Source organism: Ascaphus truei, chromosome 20 (genome assembly GCF_040206685.1).
Source record: "Ascaphus truei isolate aAscTru1 chromosome 20, aAscTru1.hap1, whole genome shotgun sequence".
Lineage (NCBI taxonomy): Eukaryota > Metazoa > Chordata > Amphibia > Anura > Ascaphidae > Ascaphus > Ascaphus truei.
In genome coordinates, this window is record NC_134502.1 from 28,713,626 (window position 1) to 28,736,614 (window position 22,989).

A 22,989-nucleotide genomic window follows, 5' to 3' on the forward strand; every position below is an offset into this window, starting at 1 on the left:
GTTTCCTTATACATTATGTATCTATGTATCTATCTATATACAGTATGTATCTGTGTATATGTCTATATACAGTACATATTAGATACAATGTTATGGTGGGTGAAAAAGGTGACAGATAACCTCCACCTTTCGCATACAGTATAGCAAATAAAGAATTTCACTTGTGAGCACATTCCCATGACTTAGACAGGCCTGCATTCCTGCCTTTCACCATTATCCCCCAGCATACAGCACTTCCACTGCAGCAAGGGATTCTGGGAAATGACTTAGACAGGCCTGCATTCCTGCCTTTCACCATTATCCCCCAGCATACAGCACTTCCACTGCAGCAAGGGATTCTGGGAAATTACATGCAAATGAGCACATCGTGTCACCTTTTGCCTCAAATCCATGGTGTGTGCTTAAATACAGTATGTATCTGTGTATCTATATACCGTAATTGCATCTATCTATATACAATATATATCTGTGTCTATCTATATACAGTATCTATCTGTCTGTCTATCTATCTATCTATCTATCTATCTATCTATCTATCTATCTATCTATCTATCTATCTATCTATCTATCTATCTATCTATCTATCTATCTATCTGTATCTCTGTCTGTGTGTGTATCTCTATCTATCTATCTATCTATCTATCTATCTATCTATCTATCTATCTATCTGTATATCTATCTGTCTGTGTATCTATCTGTGTATCTGTCTGTGTGTGTATCTCTATCTGTTTATCTATCTGTCTGTGTATCTATATATCTGTCTATCTGTCTGTCTGTGTATCTATCTGTCTGTGTATCTATCTGTCTGTGTGTCTGTCTGTCTGTGTATCTCTCTGTATGTGTATCTCTATCTGTGTATCTATCTGTCTATCTGTCTGTGTATCTATCTGTCTGTGTATCTATCTACTGTATGTATATACATACCTGCAGGAATAGCTGAGCGCTTCAGTGCAGGATGGAGGTGGTGTGTGTGTATGTGTGTGTGTGTGTGTGTGTGTGTGTTGTCAGTACATAAATCTCAGAGAAGACTTCAGGGAAGGATGGGGGTGCAGTGACATAGCTGTGTGTGTGTGTGGGGGGGGGGTCAGTACAGGAATAGCAGAGGACTTTAGTACAGGATTGTATATAGGAATATAGATAGAATAATAGCATTTCTTACCTCATTGTGTATCCTGCTCATCTGCAAGAAATGGGACGTGGGACATTTCATGTCTTTTATATATATATATACTTTACCCTGTCCCATATGGATGAATTAGCATTAACCCATTCAGCCATGTGTATCTGTCACACGCAGAGCAAAGAGTTACTGACGTCTGGAGCACATTAGTGGGTAAGGGTTGGCTGTTGATCTCTGTGCTAATCTTTTATTTACCCCGGAGGGGGCTGTTAAATTCAGGGGGGGGAGAGAATTCCCTTTGATGAGTTATTCATAGAACACAGCTGTGTCATAGTGTGTCAGTAAGGTGGAGGTTGGCACTGCCGCTGCCCGCGCTGTACCTGTGCTGTGTATACATGGTGTAGTAGTGCGTGTGAGGGGAGGCTGGCACTGCCGCTGCCCACACTGTACCTGTGCTGTGTATACATGGTGTAGTAGTGCGTGTGAGGGGAGGCTGGCACTGCCGCTGCCCGTGCTGTACCTGTGCTGTGTATACATGGTGTAGTAGTGTGTGTGAGGGGAGGCTGGCACTGCCCGCGCTGTACCTGTGCTGTGTATACATGGTGTAGTAGTGTGTGTGAGGGGGAGGCTGGCACTGCCGCTGCCCGCGCTGTACCTGTGCTGTGTATACATGGTGTAGTAGTGCGTGTGAGGGGAGGCTGGCACTGCCGCTGCCCGCACTGTACCTGTGATGTGTATACATGGTGTAGTAGTGCGTGTGAGGGGGAGGCTGGCATGCCGCTGCCTGCGCTGTACCTGTGCTGTGTATACATGGTGTAGTAGTGCGTGTGAGGGGGAGGCTGGCACTGCCGCTGCCCGCGCTGTACCTGTGCTGTGTATACATGGTGTAGTAGTGTGTGTGAGGGGGAGGTTGGCACTGCCCGCACTGTACCTGTGCTGTGTATACATGGTGTAGTAGTGTGTGTGAGGGGGAGGCTGGCACTGCCCGCGCTGTACCTGTGCTGTGTATAAATGTCATGGTGTAGTAGTGTGTGAGGGGGAGACTGGCACTGCCCACGCTCTACCTGTGCTGTGTATACACGTCATGGTGTTGTAGTGTGTGTGAGGGGGAGGCTGGCACTGCCGCTGCCCGCGCTATACCTGTGCTGTGTAGTAGTGTGTGTCTGAGGGGGACGCTGGCACTGCCGCTGCCTGTGCTGTACCTGTGTTGTGTATATATGGTGTAGTAGTGTGTGTGAGGGGGAGGCTGGCACTGCCCGCGCTGTACCTGTGCTGTGTATACATGGTGTAGTAGTGTGTGTGAGAGGGAGGCTGGCACTGCCGCTGCCCGCGCTGTACCTGTGCTGTGTAGTAGTGTGTGTCTGAGGGGGACGCTGGCACTGCCGCTGCCCGTGCTGTACCTGTGTTGTGTATATATGGTGTAGAAGTGTGTGTGAGGGGGAGGCTGGCACTGCCGCTGCCCGCTCTGTACCTGTGCTGTGTATACATGGTGTAGTAGTGTGTGTGAGGGGGAGGCTGGCACTGCCCGCGCTGTACCTGTGCTGTGTATACATGGTGTAGTAGTGTGTGTGAGGGGAGACTGGCACTGCCGCTGCCCGCGCTGTACCTGTGCTGTATATACATGGTGTAGTAGTGTGTGTGAGGGGGAGGGTGGCACTGCCGCTGTCTGCGCTGTACCTGTGCTGTATATACCTTACAAATGTAATCAGATGTACTGTGTGTGGGCGCGAGGAGGTGTAGCATGACATCTGTATGGATAGTTTACTGTCCGCACCTCGTCACCGGCTTGGCTTATGTCAGCCGGAATAATTATTTGAGCACTTAATGATGCTATTACAGTTCCTGCCTGCAGGTGGTGCACTGAATATCTTCACCTACGTTACTCCGGAGCCACAAGTATCTCTGCCCTTGAACGCAGCCGCAGGAATGCCACAGGTGTCTCAATAAGACATACAATGTAGACGGGCCTCGCTTTACACAGTGCATTTCTCTGTGTAATGACCTTGTACTTCTCTACTGCATCAGTGTCACACTTGACTTAAACCACTAACCGCATGTGTCTCGGTCCGTGGGCACGTGGCATGACGCGTGGCACTTACTGCTCCTGCCTGCAGTTATGCACTTAGATTCTACAGTAGTTCAAACCAGACAGTCAGAACCGAACGCCTCTGTGTGCCCCTACAGGTCGGCGAGGGGTACTGCAAAAAAAAACATCCAGAGTTGTTGCACAGGGAGAGGGGAACGGCCCTTCCAGATATAATTTTGTGGGGTGGGGGAGAGGGGGGGGGGGGGTGATTTGGCAATGGTTCAGTCATTGAATTTACTGTGGAACACGCCACGGGACAGTTAGTGGTGTAATTTACGCTCATGCTGTTGGTCAGGTCACAGATGTCACCCAGAATGTTTCGGCGTGGGGCAGGAGTGGACAGGTCAAGTAAGAGGGTGACCATGGTGCTTGGCGGCATTGCGTGCTAGATTTCGGGGGGGATTGGAGTGAGGCACGTGGAAGGGGGAGGGGGCTGAAAGGCCTGTTTAGGGAGGTTGGGGTTCACCTATCCGATATCGGGAATGATAATCCTGATCTTGGACGTGGCAGGGACCGCTGGAGAAGGCGGTGAAGCTGGTGGCGACACGCAAGGCCAGTTGAAGGTCAGTTAAATGACCTTGCTGGTGACGGGAGGAGGGTTTACTTGGGGGGGGGGGGGGAAACTCAGTCAGTATGAGGTCCTGGTGAGGAGGTCACAGACCTGGGACGTGGACAGTTGTGGAAGTCGGTTCCACCCTTGGCTTGGGCGGGTTGAATGGTGGTGACCTCCTGTAGAGCTCCGTTCCGTGCGCCCCGAGGTTCCCGAGCTAAGGGTACCCCTCGAGTCCTCGGTGCACGGTAGCAGCGCAATGTGGCTGGGTCCCTAGTTGAGATAAAATGTTATATTTATCATGTTGGTGTTAACGCTGCAGACCAGGCAATATCTTACACCTGCGCTTTTTTCTCTCTCAAATAAATCAGTTCTGAACTATGAGAAAATATTTGTACTTTAATGTAACAAGCATTTTTGGTTTCTATAGCAACCATTTACAAAGTCACATCCCCTTCCTCTTCTGAAACAGGCTCTGGCACACACCCCTTTTTGAGCCCCGCCACCTCTAGCAGTGCAGCAGTTGTATCTAGTGACTACCTGGTCACATGATCTTTCTCAGAGAACTTTGCCTCTTTGGTCCTCTTCTGCTGCACTGACGGCCATTTAGTGAACCCTGGAGCCGAATCATTGGACTGCAGCTTACATGGTTGTTGTTATGAATAACGCTGTGACTGTTTTCTCCCCCCAAGAAGTTTCTGGTGGGGTTATTAGGAATGCAGAAAGGGGTCCAGCTCAAGGCATGGGCAAGTCATAAACACGCCGCACTGTATAATGGGGATGAGTATCTATACGCTGATAATGAACACTCCACGTTGCATAATAATATTGAGTATCTCACACAGGTAATAAACATGCTGTAATATATATATATATATATATATATATATATATATATATATAATGGTTCTGAGTATCTATACATTGATAATGAATATGGGGCACTGTATAATGATGCTGAATATCTCTCCACTGATGATGAACATGCCGTGCTGTATAATGATGCTGAGTATCTATAAACAGATAATAAGCATGCTGCACTGTATAATGATGCAGAGTATTTATACACTGATAATGATCACTCTGCGCTGTATAATGATGCAGAGTATCTATACACTGATAATGAACAAGCAGTGCTGTATAATGATGCAGAGTATCTTTTCACTGTTAATAAAAATGCTGCACTGTATAATTATGATGAGTATCTCTATAAACAGATAATAAACATGCTGCACTGTATAACGATGATGAGTATCTCTATACACTGATAATGAACACGCTGCTCTGTATAATGGTGATAAGTATTTATATGTTGATAATGAATATGCTGCACTGTATTATTGTGCTGAGTATCTATACACTGATAATGAACATGCTGCACTGTACAGTATAATGATGCAGAGTATCTATACACTGATAATGAACATGCTGCACTGTATAATGATGCAGAGTATCTATACACTGATAATGATCACACTGCGCTGCATAATGATGATGAGAATCTATACACTGATAATTAACACGCCGCCCTGGTGACGGTGAAGGGGTAACCAGGCTCAATAATAAAGGTTAAGCCCACTTGGTTACCCTCGATCCGTGTTTTGAGGTGCTAGAGTGTCAGCTCTTGGACCAGCTGTCGTATATGCATTACTGTGACTGTGGGTAAATTATGCAACAACATAGTATTTTTGTGTTTTTACCTTTCCAGGGGTGCCAGCAAGCAGAGACTGCGGGGCTGGGAGTTTCAGGGTGGGTTTTGCGGAGAGAAACTTGTCAGATTGTGGCTATGTAGCGGGGTCCCCGAGTTACGGGATACCCCAAAGATGTACCCGAGAATCAGGTGAGATTCTCAGATACATCGAAGCACAGCGCTCCGGGCAAAATCCTACCCTGGAAACGTTCTTGTGACTCGCCAGGGTTCCCTGCTTCAGCACAGACCAGAAAGGTAAAAACAGGGCATAGGGGATCAGGGGATCCCCAGAATGGTACAGGGGTCCCTAACATAAGGATAGATGCCCAGTTCATGCCCAGTCACCCTGAACCTGGTATAGGGGTTCAGGGGGTGCTCCAGCTATGTGATAAAGCTGCAAAGTTTTTATTAGTGTGCAAAGTCAGGTTTTTACAGCGTGGCAGGGATGAGGCTAGTAAGAGTAGAGAGTATATATTCTTATTCTATCCCTCACCCCAGAAACGGAGACTTTGACATTTTTAACACCGAGTACACAGAGTCACAGTATATTTTATTACAGGTTTATATTTGATAAGTGTATATACTTGTAGCCTGTGAATGAACGGTGGGATTTCCAAATCCAGGGTTCCGGGAGACCAGATGGCTACCAAGCTTGGCGCCACTGAGTCTGCTCAGGTCCCGGGGTTGAAAGCCACAGGGATGCCAAGGTGTTAGAACAGGCAGGGTACTTCAGTTATCCTTGAGTACCCACGTCCTGGTCTAACACAGGCAACCATTTGCCCAACCCAGGACTTTGCGGAGCCTGGACAGCGGGGGGCTCAATATGCTAAGAGGCAGAGGTGCCAGGTTGGCGCATGCCCCTTAGCAGAATTGGAAATGGTACCCACCCGGCGTCAGAATACCGGTAACTTGCTGATAGGCTGGCAGAGGAATTCCCACGCGCTGATTGGCTGTAGTGGTTTGTGAATTTGGACTCCAGAACCTATAAGAAACCTTGCAGCCAATCAGGACCTCAGATTCCAAGCGCCAAACCATCAGCGGCAAATTCAAGATACGAAAATGAGAAATAGACGCGAGCCGGCTTCGGGGATCTTCAACTCAAGACATTGTCTAAGTCCCGCTTTCCAGGGGCCAAGTTGTGAAAACGGGACGTAGCGGTCGTAGCTGGAACTGCGTGCCGAATTGCGTTCCAGGGCTTTTGTGAGTACCTCCCGGTCATTGGAAAGGGCTCCTACAGACGTCGGTTGTTAACATTTCGTTCTGAGAAAGTTTATTCCGTAAGCCTAGATCCCCAGTAAGTGTGTTTTCAATGCAAATTGTGTTACATTGTGTGTATGTCTTTTCGTGGAATAAATTACAATTTATTTTACCTCCTTGTTTTGCTCAATCATATGATCCCGGTATATAAGGTGTTAATAAACCTGGTCTCCCGTGACAGCCCTGTATAATGGTGCTGAGTATCTATACCCTGATAATGAACACGTCACCCTATATAATGGTGCTGAATATCTATACGCTGATAATGAACATGCTACGCTATATAGTGATGCTGAGTATCTATACACTGATAATGATAACGCTGCACTGTATAATGGGGCTGAGTATCTATACACTGATAAGGAACACGCCGTGCTGTATTATGATGCTGAGTATCTATACACTGATAATGATAACGCTGCACTGTATAATGATCCTGAGTATCTATACACAAATACTGAACACACTGCACTGTATAATGATGCAGAGTATATATACACTGATAATGAACATGCTGCACTGTATAATGGGGCTGAGTATCTGTTCACTGATAATGATCATGCTGCGCTGTATAATGATGCGGAGTATCTTTATACACACTAAATGAACACGCTGCGCTGTATAATGATGCCGAGTATCTATACACTGATAATGAACATGCTGCGCTGTATAATAATGCTGAGTATCTCTATACACACTGATAATGAACACGCTGTGGTGTATAATGATGCTGAGTATCTATACACTAATAGTGAACACGGCGCGCTGTATAATGATGCTGAGTATCTATACACTGATAATGATCACGCTACACTGTATAATGATACTGTGTATTTAAACACTGATAATGATCACGCTGCGCTGTATAATGATGCTGAGTATCTATACACTAATAATGAACACGCTGCTCTGTATAATGATGCTGAGTATTTATACACTGATAATGAATACACCAGGGCTTTATAACAATGCTGAGTATCTCTCTATATACTGATAATGAACATGCTGTGCTGTATAGTGATACTGAGTATCTCTCTGTACACTGACAATGATAACGCCGCGCTGTATAATGACACAGTAATTTCTACACACTTCTAACTACGTAAAAATAAACTCTCGGCTGGGGAGAAGAAGTCGCTCGCTAGGGAGAAGAAGTCGCTCGCTGGGGAGATGAAGTCGCTCGCTGGGTAACGTGACTGACTACATTATAAAACTGAGGTTGCGTTAGGGGAGCCGGCTTCAATTCCCGGTGTCAGCTGTGCGTCACCTTGAGCAAGTCACTTTATTTCCGCCTGCCTCAGGCACCAAGATCATAGATTGCAAGCTCTTGGGACTGGGTCTGTACCAGTCCCGTGTGCACTGTACTAATTGTGACAAAGCTGAGTACCGCTGGGAAAAAAGTGTTCTAAGAAATAATTATGTTCCAGCAGTGATCCGCGCAGACACACACGCACCTCCAGCATTAAGCACAGCTTACCTCATCCTGTGTCCCTCTCTCCCCTGTGCACAGACATTCCTCTTTATATATGGAGATACATTCCCCCGTTAACAGAGGTTCCCAAAGGACCTAATAATGATTAACCCTATCATTGCATTACAGAGCACTGTGCCGCCCGGCACTGAGGGGGCAGAGAGACTGGTATCCCGGGGGTAACAGAGAGAAGCCCCTAAGGTCGTTCATAATTTCCTTTAACCTGTGGGGCTGACCCTCCCAGGGAGGCCGGAGGCATTCCCCTGCATGGGAGTGTGATTACACCCCAATTACATCCCTGTGAGCGGGTGTTATATCACACACACTGCTACATTATAACACATATACACCATGACATGTATACCCACACACTGCTACAACAAATTACATTCCTGTGAGTGGGTGTTATATCACACACACTGCTACATTATAACACATATACACCATGACATGTATACCCACACACTGCTACAACAAATTACATTCCTGTGAGTGGGTGTTATATCACACACACTGCTACATTATAACATATATACACCGACATGTATACCCACACACTGCTACACCAAATTACATCCCTGTGAGGGGTGATATATCACACACACTGCTACATTATAACATATATACACCATGACATGTATACCCACACACTGATACACCAAATTGCATCCCTGTGAGTGGGTGTTATATCACACACACTACTACATTATAACATATATACACCATGACATGTATATCACACACACTGCTACACCAAATTACATCGCTGTGAGTGGGTGTTATATCACACACACTGCTACATTATAACATATATAAACATCTACACCATGACATGTATACACACACAATACTACTTCACCATAAAATATATACACACACTTCTACATCATAATATAGATATGTACTGTATTGAGATTAGTAATTCCCCACTAGGGCTTCCCAGTTCAAAACAACACCATCCTCATTAGAGAACATAAGAAATGTAATTCCATATATATTATATAACAAGGAACTTATTGTTGTGTGACAATTCATGTGCTTTTTAGAGTATCATTATGACAAGTCTGTAACACAGTGCTCCTTCATGAAGAAATGCCCTTTTCCATATAACTGAGGTTAACACCACTGGTAGCAAACAAGGGGGAATGATATATGGGAGCAATGGGTAAGTGTGATAAGTCCGCAGTAACAAGCCGGCCCAAAATTGCTCCCTCCTTGCTACAAACGTTTGTATGAAAACGCCTCTTAGTAAGACTCCAATAAGATGTAACATCCACAGATGTATAAGGAAAACAAAGTCACTTGTAGTGAATTGAGTACACACTGCACCGGCGTGTACAGTAGATCAAGAACGCAGGTTCCATCAGTGTGCGTGCATCTCCGGATGAATGAAGCCGGTAAAGCAGATGAAGAGCCCGAGCGAGCAGGCCACGGAAAGTACAGCAGATTCAGCGAAAATCCTCTTACGCGTTTCGCGTACCAGGCACTTTATCAAAGAGTGATAAAGCGCCTGGTGCGCGAAACGCGTCAGAGGAAAAATTTTTGGTACACAAATGCAATGTTGAGGAGGATTCCTGTACAAGAATAAAACCTATCCATTTTTTGCTGGTCTGGTTTCCGTTTTTTCTGACGCGTTTCGTCAGACACACTGACTTTTTCAACATCCTTTGAAAAAGTCTGTGTGTCTGACGAAACGCGTTAGGAAGCAGCGCCGACACTACGTCATCAACAAGGGTCTGAAGCAGTGGCAATCTTCCAGCCCTGCTGCACACAGCCCCAGAATTGGCGCTGTTGATAGCCGGTCTGGTGTGGAGAGACTGACAACGCAGGACTCCTAAGATTACAGGTTTCAACACCATCCATGAGGTCTGAGACCGTGGGACACGAGCGGGCGGCGTTTGCTACATCTTACGCTGCAGGAGATCTTGCCGTGCTGTTCCCGTGGTGGTGATATTATTATCATATATGCCTAATTACAATTTATGTTTGTGAGTGAGCTTGTTTCCCTCTCTATATATTTTTATTTACCTTTTTATACGTTTTTACGCTATGGGTTGTGCGCTTTCTCCTTTCTCCTATATATACACACATCTACACCATAACATATTAATATATAAATATATATAGCCAATAAAGAATATCACTTGTGAGCACATTCACATGTCTTAGACAGGTCTGCACCCCTGCCTTTCACCATTATCTCCTACCGTAAAGCGCTCCCACTGCAGCAAGGGATTCTGGGAAATGACATGCAAAAGAGCACACAATGGGGCCTATGCAGTAAACGGCGCTAATGGCCATTCGGCATGGGGTTTGAACTCGCCATGTTTTTGCCGAGTTGCTCTCACGGTATTCAGGAAGGCCCGAATATCTGCGAGAGCAACCTGAGCAAACATGGCGAGCTGCCGGCGGCGAGATGACCTGCCCTGCCGAGAAGGGCTCCCCCGCCGAGATCCGCCTGCTGCAGCAGCGAGATCCGCCTCTGTCAGCAAAAATGTTGGCGTATAAAAAATATTTTTACATTTAAATTTTATTCATGTGAAAATGGAGAAGCTATGTGTGAAAAACTAAGTACAGCCTTACTGCTTCCATAGGAATTAAGATGCTAAGTAGCAGACATGTGCTGCTAATGAAATGCCCTTGATTCATTGATCATCAGCAACTGTGACCACCTCTATAAAAGCCGAAGTTTGAGCAGTTTGCTGGTCTGGAGCATTCAAGTGTGTGTTAACACAATGCCAAGGAGGAAAGACATCAGCAATGATCTTAGAGAAGCAATTGTTGCTGCCCATCAATCTGGGAAGGGTTATAAGGCCATTTCCAAACAATTTAAAAAGTCCATCATTCTACAGAGAGAAAGATTATTCAAAAGTGAAAAACATTCAAGACACAGGACTCTTTATGGGGTGCCGGTATCTCCTATGCTTTGAAATGTCCCAGTCACGTGACACGGGACATTTAAATGCAGAGAGATACCGGCACCCCATAATGGGGCCTGTATCTTGGGAAGCAGGGGGTCCCCGGACATAAAACAAATGCGGTTCAGCTCCGGAGACCTCCTGCACATCTACACTATGAAATAAATGTATATTAAAAAATATTTAATACAGTGTTCGACAAACCTATACATTTGCTCGCCCCGGGCAAGTGGATTTAACATCGTGGCGAGCTCCTATTGGCCCAAGCAGCACACGTGTGGTACTAGGTGGCGAGTAGATTTTTTTGGTTGGCGAGTAGATTTTTTGGTGATTTGTCGACTACTGCTCACAGTAATGGGCAAAATAACTATTATCCAGATATGGATAATAGATTATTTGTCCATTATTAAACATAACATTAGCATGCATCAATAAAGTAAATAAATACAGTTCTACTTACAGTACCACACCAGCATGTCCCTCTGTCCTCCGTTGCCAGAAAGCATATATAAATAATAAAGACATTCTTTTTTTTTTTTTCCAACCAAAAATTTTTTTTTTATTGAGTGCATGGTACAATAATCACATTTTCTTCCAACCCATTATCGTATACAAAGGTATCCATAACAACTCTTTTTATAAGTAAATTCACAAAAGACAGACTGGGGTTACAAACAGACCAACAAGACCTACAGACAGACTACACCTGGGAGGAGGTAGGGAGGGGGGGGAAGGGGGGGGGGAGGAGGCTGCCACAGCACGATTTCGACTCCTCTGGACTTATCATAGAGGTTATGGTTCTCGTTGAGGTCTGGATTTCTTGGGTTTAGTCGGCTTTTGGTCCCAAAGGGCTCGCAGTAACAGTAGTCTTTATGTAGACTTCTGATCTCTTCTTTTGTGTTTTGACCTATGCTTAACTTTTTCTTTGCTTAGTCTAGTGAACCCCTAATCTTGTCATGAATCTAAGGCCTTCTGTTCACTACACTTCATCCAAGGAGAACGCGTCCGCATCTATTAAAGCAGTATGTTGGAGGCGTTGACCCCTGGGATATCGTTCAGGTCTAGCCATGGTGACCATACTTTGAGAAAGTTTGTGCCGGTGTCGTTAACTAGACTCGTTAACTGTTCCATCCGGCAAACGTGCCAAATTCGGTTTCTGATTTTTGGGATATTTGGTAGATCCGGTTGCTTCCACAATGCTGCGAGTTCGCACCTCAGGGCAGTTGCAAAATGTGCAATTAATTTGTGCTTCGACCTGTTTAGCCCCGGAGTGTCTCTGGCCAGCAGAAACAACCAGGGGTCCAAAGGGATCGTGCAGTCGAGAATGCTCTGAAGCCAATTTCTGAGTTCCTCCCAGATTGGGAGTACTTTGGTGCAGCCCCACAGCATGTGTAGCAAGTTTGCCTGCTCCCCACATTGTTTAGGGCACGATGGGGGGTAACCTTTAACAAACTTTGACAATCGTGTTGGGGTCAGATACCACCTCATCAGGACTTTATACGCGTTCTCCTTTAATGTCGTGCAAATCGAGCTCTTAGCTGCCGCCAGGCTGATTTGATCCCAGTCTATGTCCTCTAATATGTCTCCTAGGTCTCTCTCCCATCTGTTCCTATATTTTAACGTCACGTCAGCGTCAGGAGTCGGACAGACTACCGCTTTATACATTGTAGAGATAAGTCCCTGGGTTCCTGTTCCAGTAGAACAGAGCTGTTCAAAATTGGTGCGTTTAGCGTGGTTTGGGAATTTATCATAGAAAGCTCTTAGCTGGAGGTATCTAAAGAATTCTGAATTTGGCATCGATTTTTCCGACTTAATTTGTTCAAACGGTTTGATAGATATCCTACCCTCCAGGTGTCGAAGGCGAGTGTAGCCCTTCTGTGTCCATATAATAAAATCTTTCCTCTGCAGGCCCGGAGCGAAATCAGGGTTTCCCAAAATTGGGGTCATCAAGGAGTGTTGTCTCATCACGACATGCTTATATTTGCTTTTGTCCCATACTGCCAAAGAGCTGACAACTGCGGGGAGCGGATTTATGAAGTCTCTGCGGACTGAATTTGGGAGCCAGATCAGGTCCCGCAGTACCACCGGGGCACAGCAGGCCGCCTCCAGTTCCACCCATCGCCTTCGTATGGGATGGGTGTGCCACTGGATGATTTGAGTTAATTGGGCCGCTCTATAGTACGACAACAGGCAAGGTACCGCTAGCCCTCCTTTTGTAGTGGGCCTAATTAGTATGCTAGTTTTGATGCGGGGGGTTTTATTACCCCAGATAAATTTCACCATTGCGGACTGTAACCGAAGGATCTCTTCCCTGATTATAGGGACCGGAAGAGTCTGAAATAGGTACAGAATTCTGGGAAGGAGATTCATTTTTAGAGATTGAATCCTACCAATCCAGGATATGTTGTACCCTGCCCATTTCCAGAGATCGTCCTTTAGTGTCCGAATCAGTCTGGGGTAATTCGCTTTATATAGGGTGTCTGATTGGTTTGTGATATTTATTCCTAGATACTTTATGCAGGAGGTTTGCCATTTGAATTCAAAATTTACCGTGATCAATTTCTCAGTGGCTTTAGGTAAATTGATATTTAGGGCTTCTGATTTTGCCTGATTCATTTTAAACCCCGATATCGTGTTGAATTCCCTTAAAATTTGGAAAACGTTCGGCAGAGAGGTGAGGGGCTGTGATAGTGTGAGTATCACGTCATCAGCATACAGGGCCACCTTATGTAGCTGGTCACTGATTTGGATGCCTGTTATATTTGGACTGAGACGGATGTGCGCCGCTAGGGGTTCAATACAGAGCGCAAAAAGGAGGGGTGACAGAGGACAGCCCTGTCTGGTGCCGCTCTTTATCTGGAATTCTTCCGAGGGGAAGCCCTGGTGTCTGACCTTCGCCGTCGGTCCCTGATATAGAGCGAGAATTGCCTCTATCATTCTCCCTCCCAGCCCGAACGCCCCAAGCGTCTCCCTCAAGTAGGGCCAGTCAATTCTGTCAAACGCTTTTTCAGCATCTAAACTAAGCACCATAGACGGGATACGTTTTTTCTGTGCCAGATCAATTAACTCAATAATCCGTCTGGTGTTATCAGCTGCTTGTCGACCACATATGAACCCCACTTGATCGGGATGGACCAACTTGGACAACACCTGGTTAAGGCGATTAGCTAACAGTTTCGAGAAGATTTTTGTGTCAGAGTTTATTAACGAGATGGGCCTGTAGCTTTTACAGTCCGCTGGGTCTTTTCCCTGTTTGTGGATTACTGAGATAGACGCCTGGAGCATCGAGCCCGGGATGGGGGCACCATCCAAGAAGGAATTACAAAGTTTTAGTAAATGAGGAGCTAATATTTTACGGAATTTTTTATAATAGAGATTGGAAAAGCCGTCTGGGCCTGGGGCTTTGGCTGCTTTCAATGACTTCATTACCTCCATGAGTTCCTCGATAGTAAAATCAGCCTGTAGTGCGTCCCTCTCCTCTCTGGTTACTGTAGGCAGTTGTGCCTCGGCCAAGAACGTCTTTAGCCGTGCTTTTGTGGTTGGCGTGTGTGCCACCTTCGCCCCATCGTATAGGGTCTCATAATATTTTTTAAATTCATTGACTATTTTTTGGGGGTCAGAGGTCAGATCCCCTTGTTCTGTTCGAATTGTCTGAATTTGGGAGATTTGGTTTTTGTCTCTTAGTTTGTTGGCAAGTAGGGTATCTGGCCTGTTTGCTTTCTCAAAATATTTCCGCTTAGTCCATGTCAGCTCTTTCTCAGCACGGGAGGTTAACAAAATATTCAGTTTAGTTTTAGTGTCTAGCAACTCCTTAAGGGTCATTGCGTCTTTATTCTTTTTATGTCGAGTCGAGAGGACTGCCAATTCTGCTTGCAACTGATTGATTTTTTTGTCCTTCTCCCTCTTTCGCCTGCTTGCAATCCTCATGAGCTCTCCTCTCAGAGTCGCCTTATGGGCCTCCCATAAGGTAGCCTGCGATGTCACACTTCCTAAGTTCTCCTGAAAATATTCCCTGATTTTATCCCCTACGTTTTGTGCAATTGCGGGGATTTTTAGCAATACTTCGTTGAGCTTCCAGTTCGCTCCTGGTCTGTCCAGAATAAAATCAGTGCACCGCAGCTCAATCGGTGCATGATCTGACCACGAAATATCGTGGATGCCCGAGTGGGAGATCTGTGGAACCATTCTACTGGATACAAACAGGTAGTCTATCCGACTGTAGCGGTCATGGGGGTGGGAGTAGAATGTAAACCCTTTCTCTTGTCTATGTTGTTCTCGCCAAATGTCAAGTAGATTATTGTTGCGCAGCCCTCTATTCCACGTTTGTCTTATCTTGGAGCTATTTTTTCCTCTTGGGGTGCATCTATCCAGTATAGGATCTAGTGTTTGGTTGAAGTCGCCCCCCAGTATTACACAGCCCTGTGCTAACCTCTGAAGTATGGCGAAGAATCTCTCAAGAAAAGCTTCCGTACCTTCGCTCGGAGCATAGACGTTTGCCAGCGTGATTGGTTGACCTCTTATTTCGCCGCTTACAATGAGAAATCGGCCGTTGTAGTCTCTTTTAATGGTCTTAATCGTCAAGGGCAAACGGTCATGCACCAGGATGGCTACCCCTCTCTTTTTTTGTGTGGCTGAGGCTGAGAACCAATTCTTAAACCTATAATCTATAAATTTTGGTGAACTAGATTTAGAAAAGTGAGTTTTCTGCAGGAGGATGATGTCAGGGTCTGATTTTTTATAGTCCGTCATAGCTAGTCTGCGTTTCCCTGGGTTGTTAAAGCCTTTGACATGATGTGATATGATAGTAATCCCTTTATTCATAATTGCGGTTCCAAACCTTCACTCCTATGTTAGCGACCATCTGAGCCTCTGGTGTCCGTGATGAGGATGCCGGGTGATCCTGTGATTGGGTCCGTCTGGCAGCGTGCTGGAGCCTTGGGATGGGAATACAGAGGGGAGCACACTGGGGAAACATAAACAAACATATTTCAACATTTATTTCAACACATAATAACTGTCCGGGGAATGGGCGGGAACTAGCCCCCCCATTCTCTATCGTTGCCCTCTTCAGGCGTACAGCCTGGACGGAGTTCGGGATGGCCCTCCTTCCCCCTCTCTCGTCCTTTGTGGCTGGCCTAAATGGGACTTTCATGGGCCCCTCCTGGGTCTCCTCACCCATGCCCATGTGGAGACTCATTCACAAAGCCTTTGCGGGGGACAGCATCCCTCTCCCCCTCCCTTGCTTGTGCAGCGGAATATTGTAACGGCAATGCTGTGTAACTTAAGTTGATAACTATAAGATCAACTCCGAACTCTTTATTATTTTTTTATAAGAGTAATGTATACAGTGTAGGGAATAACTTGTAGGAAATAACTTCTTGCCCCTGCTCGCTAGACTCTCTTTTGTGTTACCTGTCTGACTCAGTGTCTGTGCAGCGTTTCAGCTAACTGTTGCCCAGGGAAGCTATGTGTGTGGTGAGAGGGTTGTTGTTATGCTGAAACTCTCTGGTACTCTATTTGTGGGCCCTGAGCGAACCCTCTTGCCGTGTCTGGAGTCGCCCTGCTGATTGCCTGCCTCTATCTAGTTCGTAGAGATGAGTCCCAGCCTCCCCCCTCTCTCCTGTTGCCCACTGAGTGTCCGGGTGGGTCTCCCCTCTCATGTCTTAACTTTCGCCTGGCCAGCTTAGTTGCTATCCGCTCTGTTTGCGGTTTATTGCGTCTTCCGCCATGTTCTTTTTAGTGGGGCTGTGTGCGCCGGACGCCTTCCGCCGGTTGTTCCCTTCCGGCGCCGAGTGGTGACGCTCTCTGTCCCTCTGTTCTGTTTGCCTCCTCCAAGATGGCGTCTGGACCATTTCCGGTAACGTGCTTCCGGCGGCCGCCATTTTCCCTCGGCCAGCCCGCGAAGAAGGACGTCTCCTCACCTGCTCCCGCGTCAGGAACTCCTCCACTTCCGCAACGAAGCCATGCGGTGAGACGCTTGCTGCGACGCCATTCTTGGCGGCTTGCGTTCCACCTCGGATCGCCATTTTCAGCTACAGGTAGGGGTTTGATTTTACTTTTTCAGGTGGCCAGGATAGTCCTTTTACTGGTATTTACCGCAGGGTGATGACTTGAGCAGGTCTTGTGGCTAGCTCTTTGGCAGATAAACTGGTGGGCAAACCGTAACCCCCATTATTAAACTGGAACTATGTTCAACTTTAAGTAGGTATTTTCCTCAGGATATTGCGGGATTCATCGGGCCTCAGGGGATTTTGAAGGCCTTACGGTGCTCCATTCTGAATCCTCTCGCACCTCTCGCCTAGGACTTTGCATCGGGCCCTCCTTCAGCCCCAGTTTGTTTAAGAATTCCTCGCTTTCTGCTGGGTCCTTGATTGTTATGGCCTTTCCGTTCCGTAGGACCATCAGGCCGAACGGAAAGGTCCACCGGTATCGCACTGCTCGGTCCCTCAGCACCTTAGTAACCGGGTGTAGTGTTCTTCTTCGTGCGAGGGTGATTGGTGATAAGTCCTGGAATAGTTGTATTGTGGTTCCCTCGAACCGGCATGCCCCTTCCGCTCTTGTGCATTTGAAGATAGCTTCTCGGGTTTTGAAATAATGCAGCCTAGCTATAATATCTCGCGGTTGTTCCATCGCGGCTGGGCGGCTTCTTAGGGCTCTATGGCAGCGGTCCATGGCCCTTTCTGAGGCAGGGATGTCAGGCAGCAGTGTTTCCAGCCATCTGGTTATATATTCTTCAGCATCCGTGACCGACTCTGGGACCCCACGTACCCTGATGTTGTTTCTTCGGTCTCTGTTGTCGGCATCTTCTTGCCTGTCTAATATCTCTGCAATCTGGGCTTGCATGTGTGTGGTTTTTTTTTCTGTCTTTTTAATTTGTTTGGATGCGGCCGCCATCTTTTCTTCTAGGGCCCCTGTTCTCTCTCCCAGCCCCTGGACCTCCTTCTTCATATCTTCGAGCCCCACGTAAATCATGGTCTTCATGTCTTGATATAACCTATCAAAGTCACATATTCTGACCGGCATCTGGGTGGGTTCATGCGGGGGGTCCTCGTCCCTCTCCGAATCGGATCCCGCTGCAGATTCTGGCGGCCTTGTTGCGGCAGCGCCTCGTGGGGTAGAGCGACCCAGGTATTTTCGTAAATCACCCTCTTTCTTCTTTTTGGCTGTTAGGGGTGCCATCACGGGAGTATCCACTGCCCTATTACTCTTTTTTTCCCCGATTTTCCTCGGTGATTATTGCCGTTTTTTTAGTGTTTAGGGAGGTGGGGGATGGAGCTCTGACTTTATGCTACCATCCGCTCCAGCCTCGCGCATGCGCCTCCTAATAAAGACATTCTAATGGCCCCTAACCCCTTAATAACCATAGCTGTTAATAACCGCTATAGTAATTAAGGGGTTAACCCACCCTGCCCCGCTACCCACCCAGGATGCCTAAGCACCCACCCCAGAATGACTATACCCACCCTGTACCCATTGAGTAGTACAGTGGTATATCATACCCATATTATAATAATATGGGCATGATAAGCCTCTGTAGCACTCAATGGGCACCCTAATCACAATACATTAATGCACCAGACACACAATAATAAAACATAACAAAACTCCAAAAGACCACACTTCACTGAATAAAAACAGTAGCTAGCTAATCCAATGAATATAAGCAATATCAACATCAACAATGAATTAATTAAACCATTAACCAATCAAACCAATTAATTCCTAAAACAACTCGGAATTATTTTAAACAGTAACCAATCAAACCAATTAATTACTAAACCAACTCGAAATTAATAGTCACATTAACCAACAAAACCAATTAATTTATACAACATTAATGAATTAATTGAAACATTAAACTACAAAGAAATAAATTAAAAAAATATCTGAAATAACCATTAAACGCATTAGCTAACATAATGCATCATTAACCAAAAACGAAAAACAATCGCCAACATTTGATTTCAATCAAGCAGAAAAATACCAAAGAATGACATCTACATAATAAACTGTAATTTAAAAAACCATCAGCAATACCAAGCCAGTAATGCCCCCCAAATATTGTCATAATAATGTATTGATCTGTACCCTAAAGTGGTACAGATTAATATATTATCAGTCAATGTGCCCCCCCCCAAAAAAAAATCAAAAAACACATCCAATGAAAAAACCTGTTAAAAAATACATTTACAAACATTCAATATATTTCTTACCATTAGAAGCGGTGGCCCTCCGACTCCCGGGGAAACAGGAAGCTCACGTACCTTGAAGGCCTCCAACAGCATCCGATGCCATCCGCCTTGAAGATCCAGATCAGGTACCCCAATCTTCTTTTTTCTTTCTGTAATCCCCTTCTTCTATCTTCATCTGTCACCATTTCTTGATCTTCTTTATTTTCTATCTTCATCTGTCAATCCAAAAAACCCCATGTTAAATCCCAACCGATGTTTTCTCGTCGTCTTCTTGGGCTCAAATGAGGCGTCACGGCCTTAAAAAGGGCTCATGATGTCACATTTTGCCTCAAAATGGTTTAACAGCCACCTGATTGGCTGTTAAAACCATGTGCCGACTTTAATTATTTTTTTTTTTAAATGACTTCACTTAAAGGGAATGATGCCAGCCAATCAGAATGGCTGTGCTTCATTTGCCTTTAAGATGATGTCACGAAGCCGGCGTCACATGGTATTTCAGCCAATCAGATCGTGGGAACCAATTCCACACTCTGATTGGCTGAAATACCATGTGAAGCCGGCCATCTTGAATTTAGTGACGTCATTTACATAATAATAATAATAATAATATTACAACATTCCTTTAACATTTTAAAACAAGCTTACATTCTAAATATTTTTATAATTACCAATCATAACTAGTGATGTGCCAAGTACCCTGAAATTACCCGGTACCCGGCTTACCCTGTGCTTTTACAGCTACCCGGAAATTACCCGGACCTGGCAGCAGGGGGCTGGGACCGGCACCGTGTCGGAACCGGCGCCGGGTAATTTCAGGGCAGCTGAAAATAGTATAACACTTACCTGCAGCCGGCGAGGGAAGGTGAGGAAGACCGCTGTGGAGGGTGAGGAAGACCGCTGTGGAGGGTGAAGAAGACCGCGGTGACATCTAGGAGCAGCAGCAGATGCCCAGGTGATGGTGGCAGCAGCCAAAATCTTTGTTCAGCTGGTGGGAGTAGCAGGAACAGAACAAGCAGCTGATGCCTGTGGGAGCCGGGGAACCATGTGACCGGACAAGGAGATTTCCTATTGGACAGCCGGCTCCTCCCCAGATGTGGCATCACTTTAAAGGATGATGTCACATCCTATTGAACTAATGTAACCTATAACATGGTACAGCAACCAATGGAATTGTCTTCAATCCCATTGGCTGTAATACCATGTGATAGCCATGGGGTTTTAAGGATGTGACGTACCTCCCTTGGAGATGACGTCACATCCTTAACAAAAAAAAGAGGAGGGCACATGATACAGTGTCCAATCATATTGGAGCTGTACCATCTGACCATAAAATGTGACATCACAGGCCATATATAAGGCCTTGACATCTCAGTTTACCTCAAGAAGCCGACGAGACAACATTGTGTTGTGGATTTACCATGGGGCTATGGATTCACAGATGAAGATAGAATATTAAAGGAAATAAAGAAATAATTACAGATGAAGATAGAAGAAGGTGATAGAAGATAAAAGAAAGAAGAATTGTGTTACCTGTTCTGGATCTTCAAGGTGGATGGCGCTGGATTGACTTTGATGACGTTGCGGTACAAGAGCTTCCTGATACGCCGGGATTCGGAGGGTCAACGCTGCTTAAGGTAAGAAAAATATTGAATGTATGTAATTTTAGTTTTTTTACAGATTTTTTGATTGTATTATTTTATTTATATGTTTTTCATTGCCCATTGACTGATAATGTATTAATCTGTGCCCTTTTAGGGTTCTGATAAATACAGTGACAATCAATGCATTTTTTTGGCAAATGCTTGTTTTCTATTGACTGTTATTTTTTTCTATTTCTGTTTATTGTTTGGATTAAATTGTTTAGAATTTGGATGGCTAGTGCTTTTATTTCTTGAATTAGGGTGTTTAGATGCTTGTGTCAATCTTTTATTATTGTGCATTTTTGGCCTTCATGCTTTTTTATTAGGGTGACCATTGACTGCTATAGTAGCTTATCATGCCCATATTATATGGGTATGATGTACCACTATGCCAATCAATGGGTACAGGGTGGGTATAGTGGTTCCAGGGTGGGTGGTTAAGCCTCCAGGGTGGGTAGCAGGGGAGGGTGGGTTAACCCCTTAATTACTATAGCAGTTATTAACCGCTAAGGTGATTAAGGAGTTAGGGGCCATTAGATTGTATTTTTTTATGTATTCTTGCTGGCATCGGAGGATATGGACCTTGAGTATACTGACGAGGATGCCCTTCACGATGGCAGGGGTAAGTAGAAAGGTTTATTTACTTTATTTATGCTGGCTCGCTAATATTTTATTTTATAATGGGCAAATGAGCTTTTATCTATATCTGGATAATAGTTATGTTGCCTATTACAGTACTGTATGTGTTGGAGGGGGGGCAAGGGGGGTGTATATATTTCAATGTATTGGGGAAAAACATTCCACACAGGATTGGTACCGCATGCCAGTGTGAACCTGTGGGGATAACCTGAGGGCCCCCAGACACCTGCGGGGAACCCCCAAGGCACCCCAGACACCCACGGGGACCACCTGAGGACCCTAGGACACCAGTGGGGCCACCCGAGGACCCCCAGACACCCACAGGGAAAACCCAAGGGAACCCAGACACACATGGGGACCACCTGTGGACCTCCGGACATGCACAGGGACCACCTGAGGACCTTCGGACACCTGCAGGGACCACACGAAGACCCCCAGACACACACAGGGAACACCTGAGGACCCCCGGACACCCATGGGGACCACCCAGAAGCACCCGCCGGTCTCAGGTGTAAATAATGTGCTGACATTTTGTTTGTTTATGCTTTCATGCATGGATCAATCTCTTTTGCGCCAGCCTTTAGCTGGTGATTAAATCTTGCGAGTTTTTGTGGTACGATTCAGTTATCAATGCTTTGTGAATAGCGCTTACAGGCAAAAAACGGTGGACTTGCCATTTTTTGGCTCATCATGTGACTTTTTTTTCACTGACTGTTTTTTTCGTGATAAAAAGCTATTGTAGCGCGATGCTGCGCTGTTCTCACTGCTTTGTGAATCGCACAGCAGGCAGTACCGCGCTATAAGGGCATTTATCGCACTAAAAACTACTTATCACTGCTTTGTGAATCAGCCCCTTTGACCTTATTTATTTATACACAGCACAGGTAGAGTGTGGGCAGGAGATGTGCCAGTCTCCCCCTCACACACACACACTATTACACCATGTATACACAGCACAGGTACAGCGCGAGCAGTGCCAGCCTTCCCCTAACACACCCTACTACACCATGTATATACAGCACAGGTACAGCGCGGGCAGTGCCAGCCTCCCCCTCACACACACTACTACACCATGTATACACAGCACAGGTACAGCGCGGGCAGTGCCAGCCTTCCCCTAACACACACTACTACACCATGTATACACAGCACAGGTACAGCGCGAGCAGCGGCAGCCTCCCCCTCACACACACCACTACACCATGTATACACAGCACAGGTAAAACGCGAGCAGCAGCAGTGCCAGCCTCCCCCTCACACACAGGAAGGGGAGGAGCTGTGAGCCAAGATGGCGGCAGACCCTGGAGGAGGGAGAGGAGTGGGAACCAGGTCTCAAGCTAATCTGAATGCGGATAAGAAAGTTTCCCTGGAAGCTAAAGTGCAGAAATGTTTGCAAAAGAAAGAGTCAGAAAATGTGGAAAAAGAG

The 22,989-nt window shown here is 45.8% G+C and overlaps 1 protein-coding gene across 1 annotated transcript in view; it reads right to left on the reverse strand.

Moving 5' to 3' along the window:
• The window catches only part of LOC142471074 (extracellular calcium-sensing receptor-like), a 26,652-nt gene extending 11,073 nt beyond the window's left edge, over nt 1-15,579 (reverse strand). The window contains exon 1 of the mRNA XM_075577871.1: nt 15,522-15,579. Within this exon, the coding sequence (XP_075433986.1) occupies nt 15,522-15,579 (58 nt within the window). The remainder of the gene's footprint in view (nt 1-15,521) is intronic.
• Nucleotides 15,580-22,989: the final 7,410 nt, after the last annotated feature.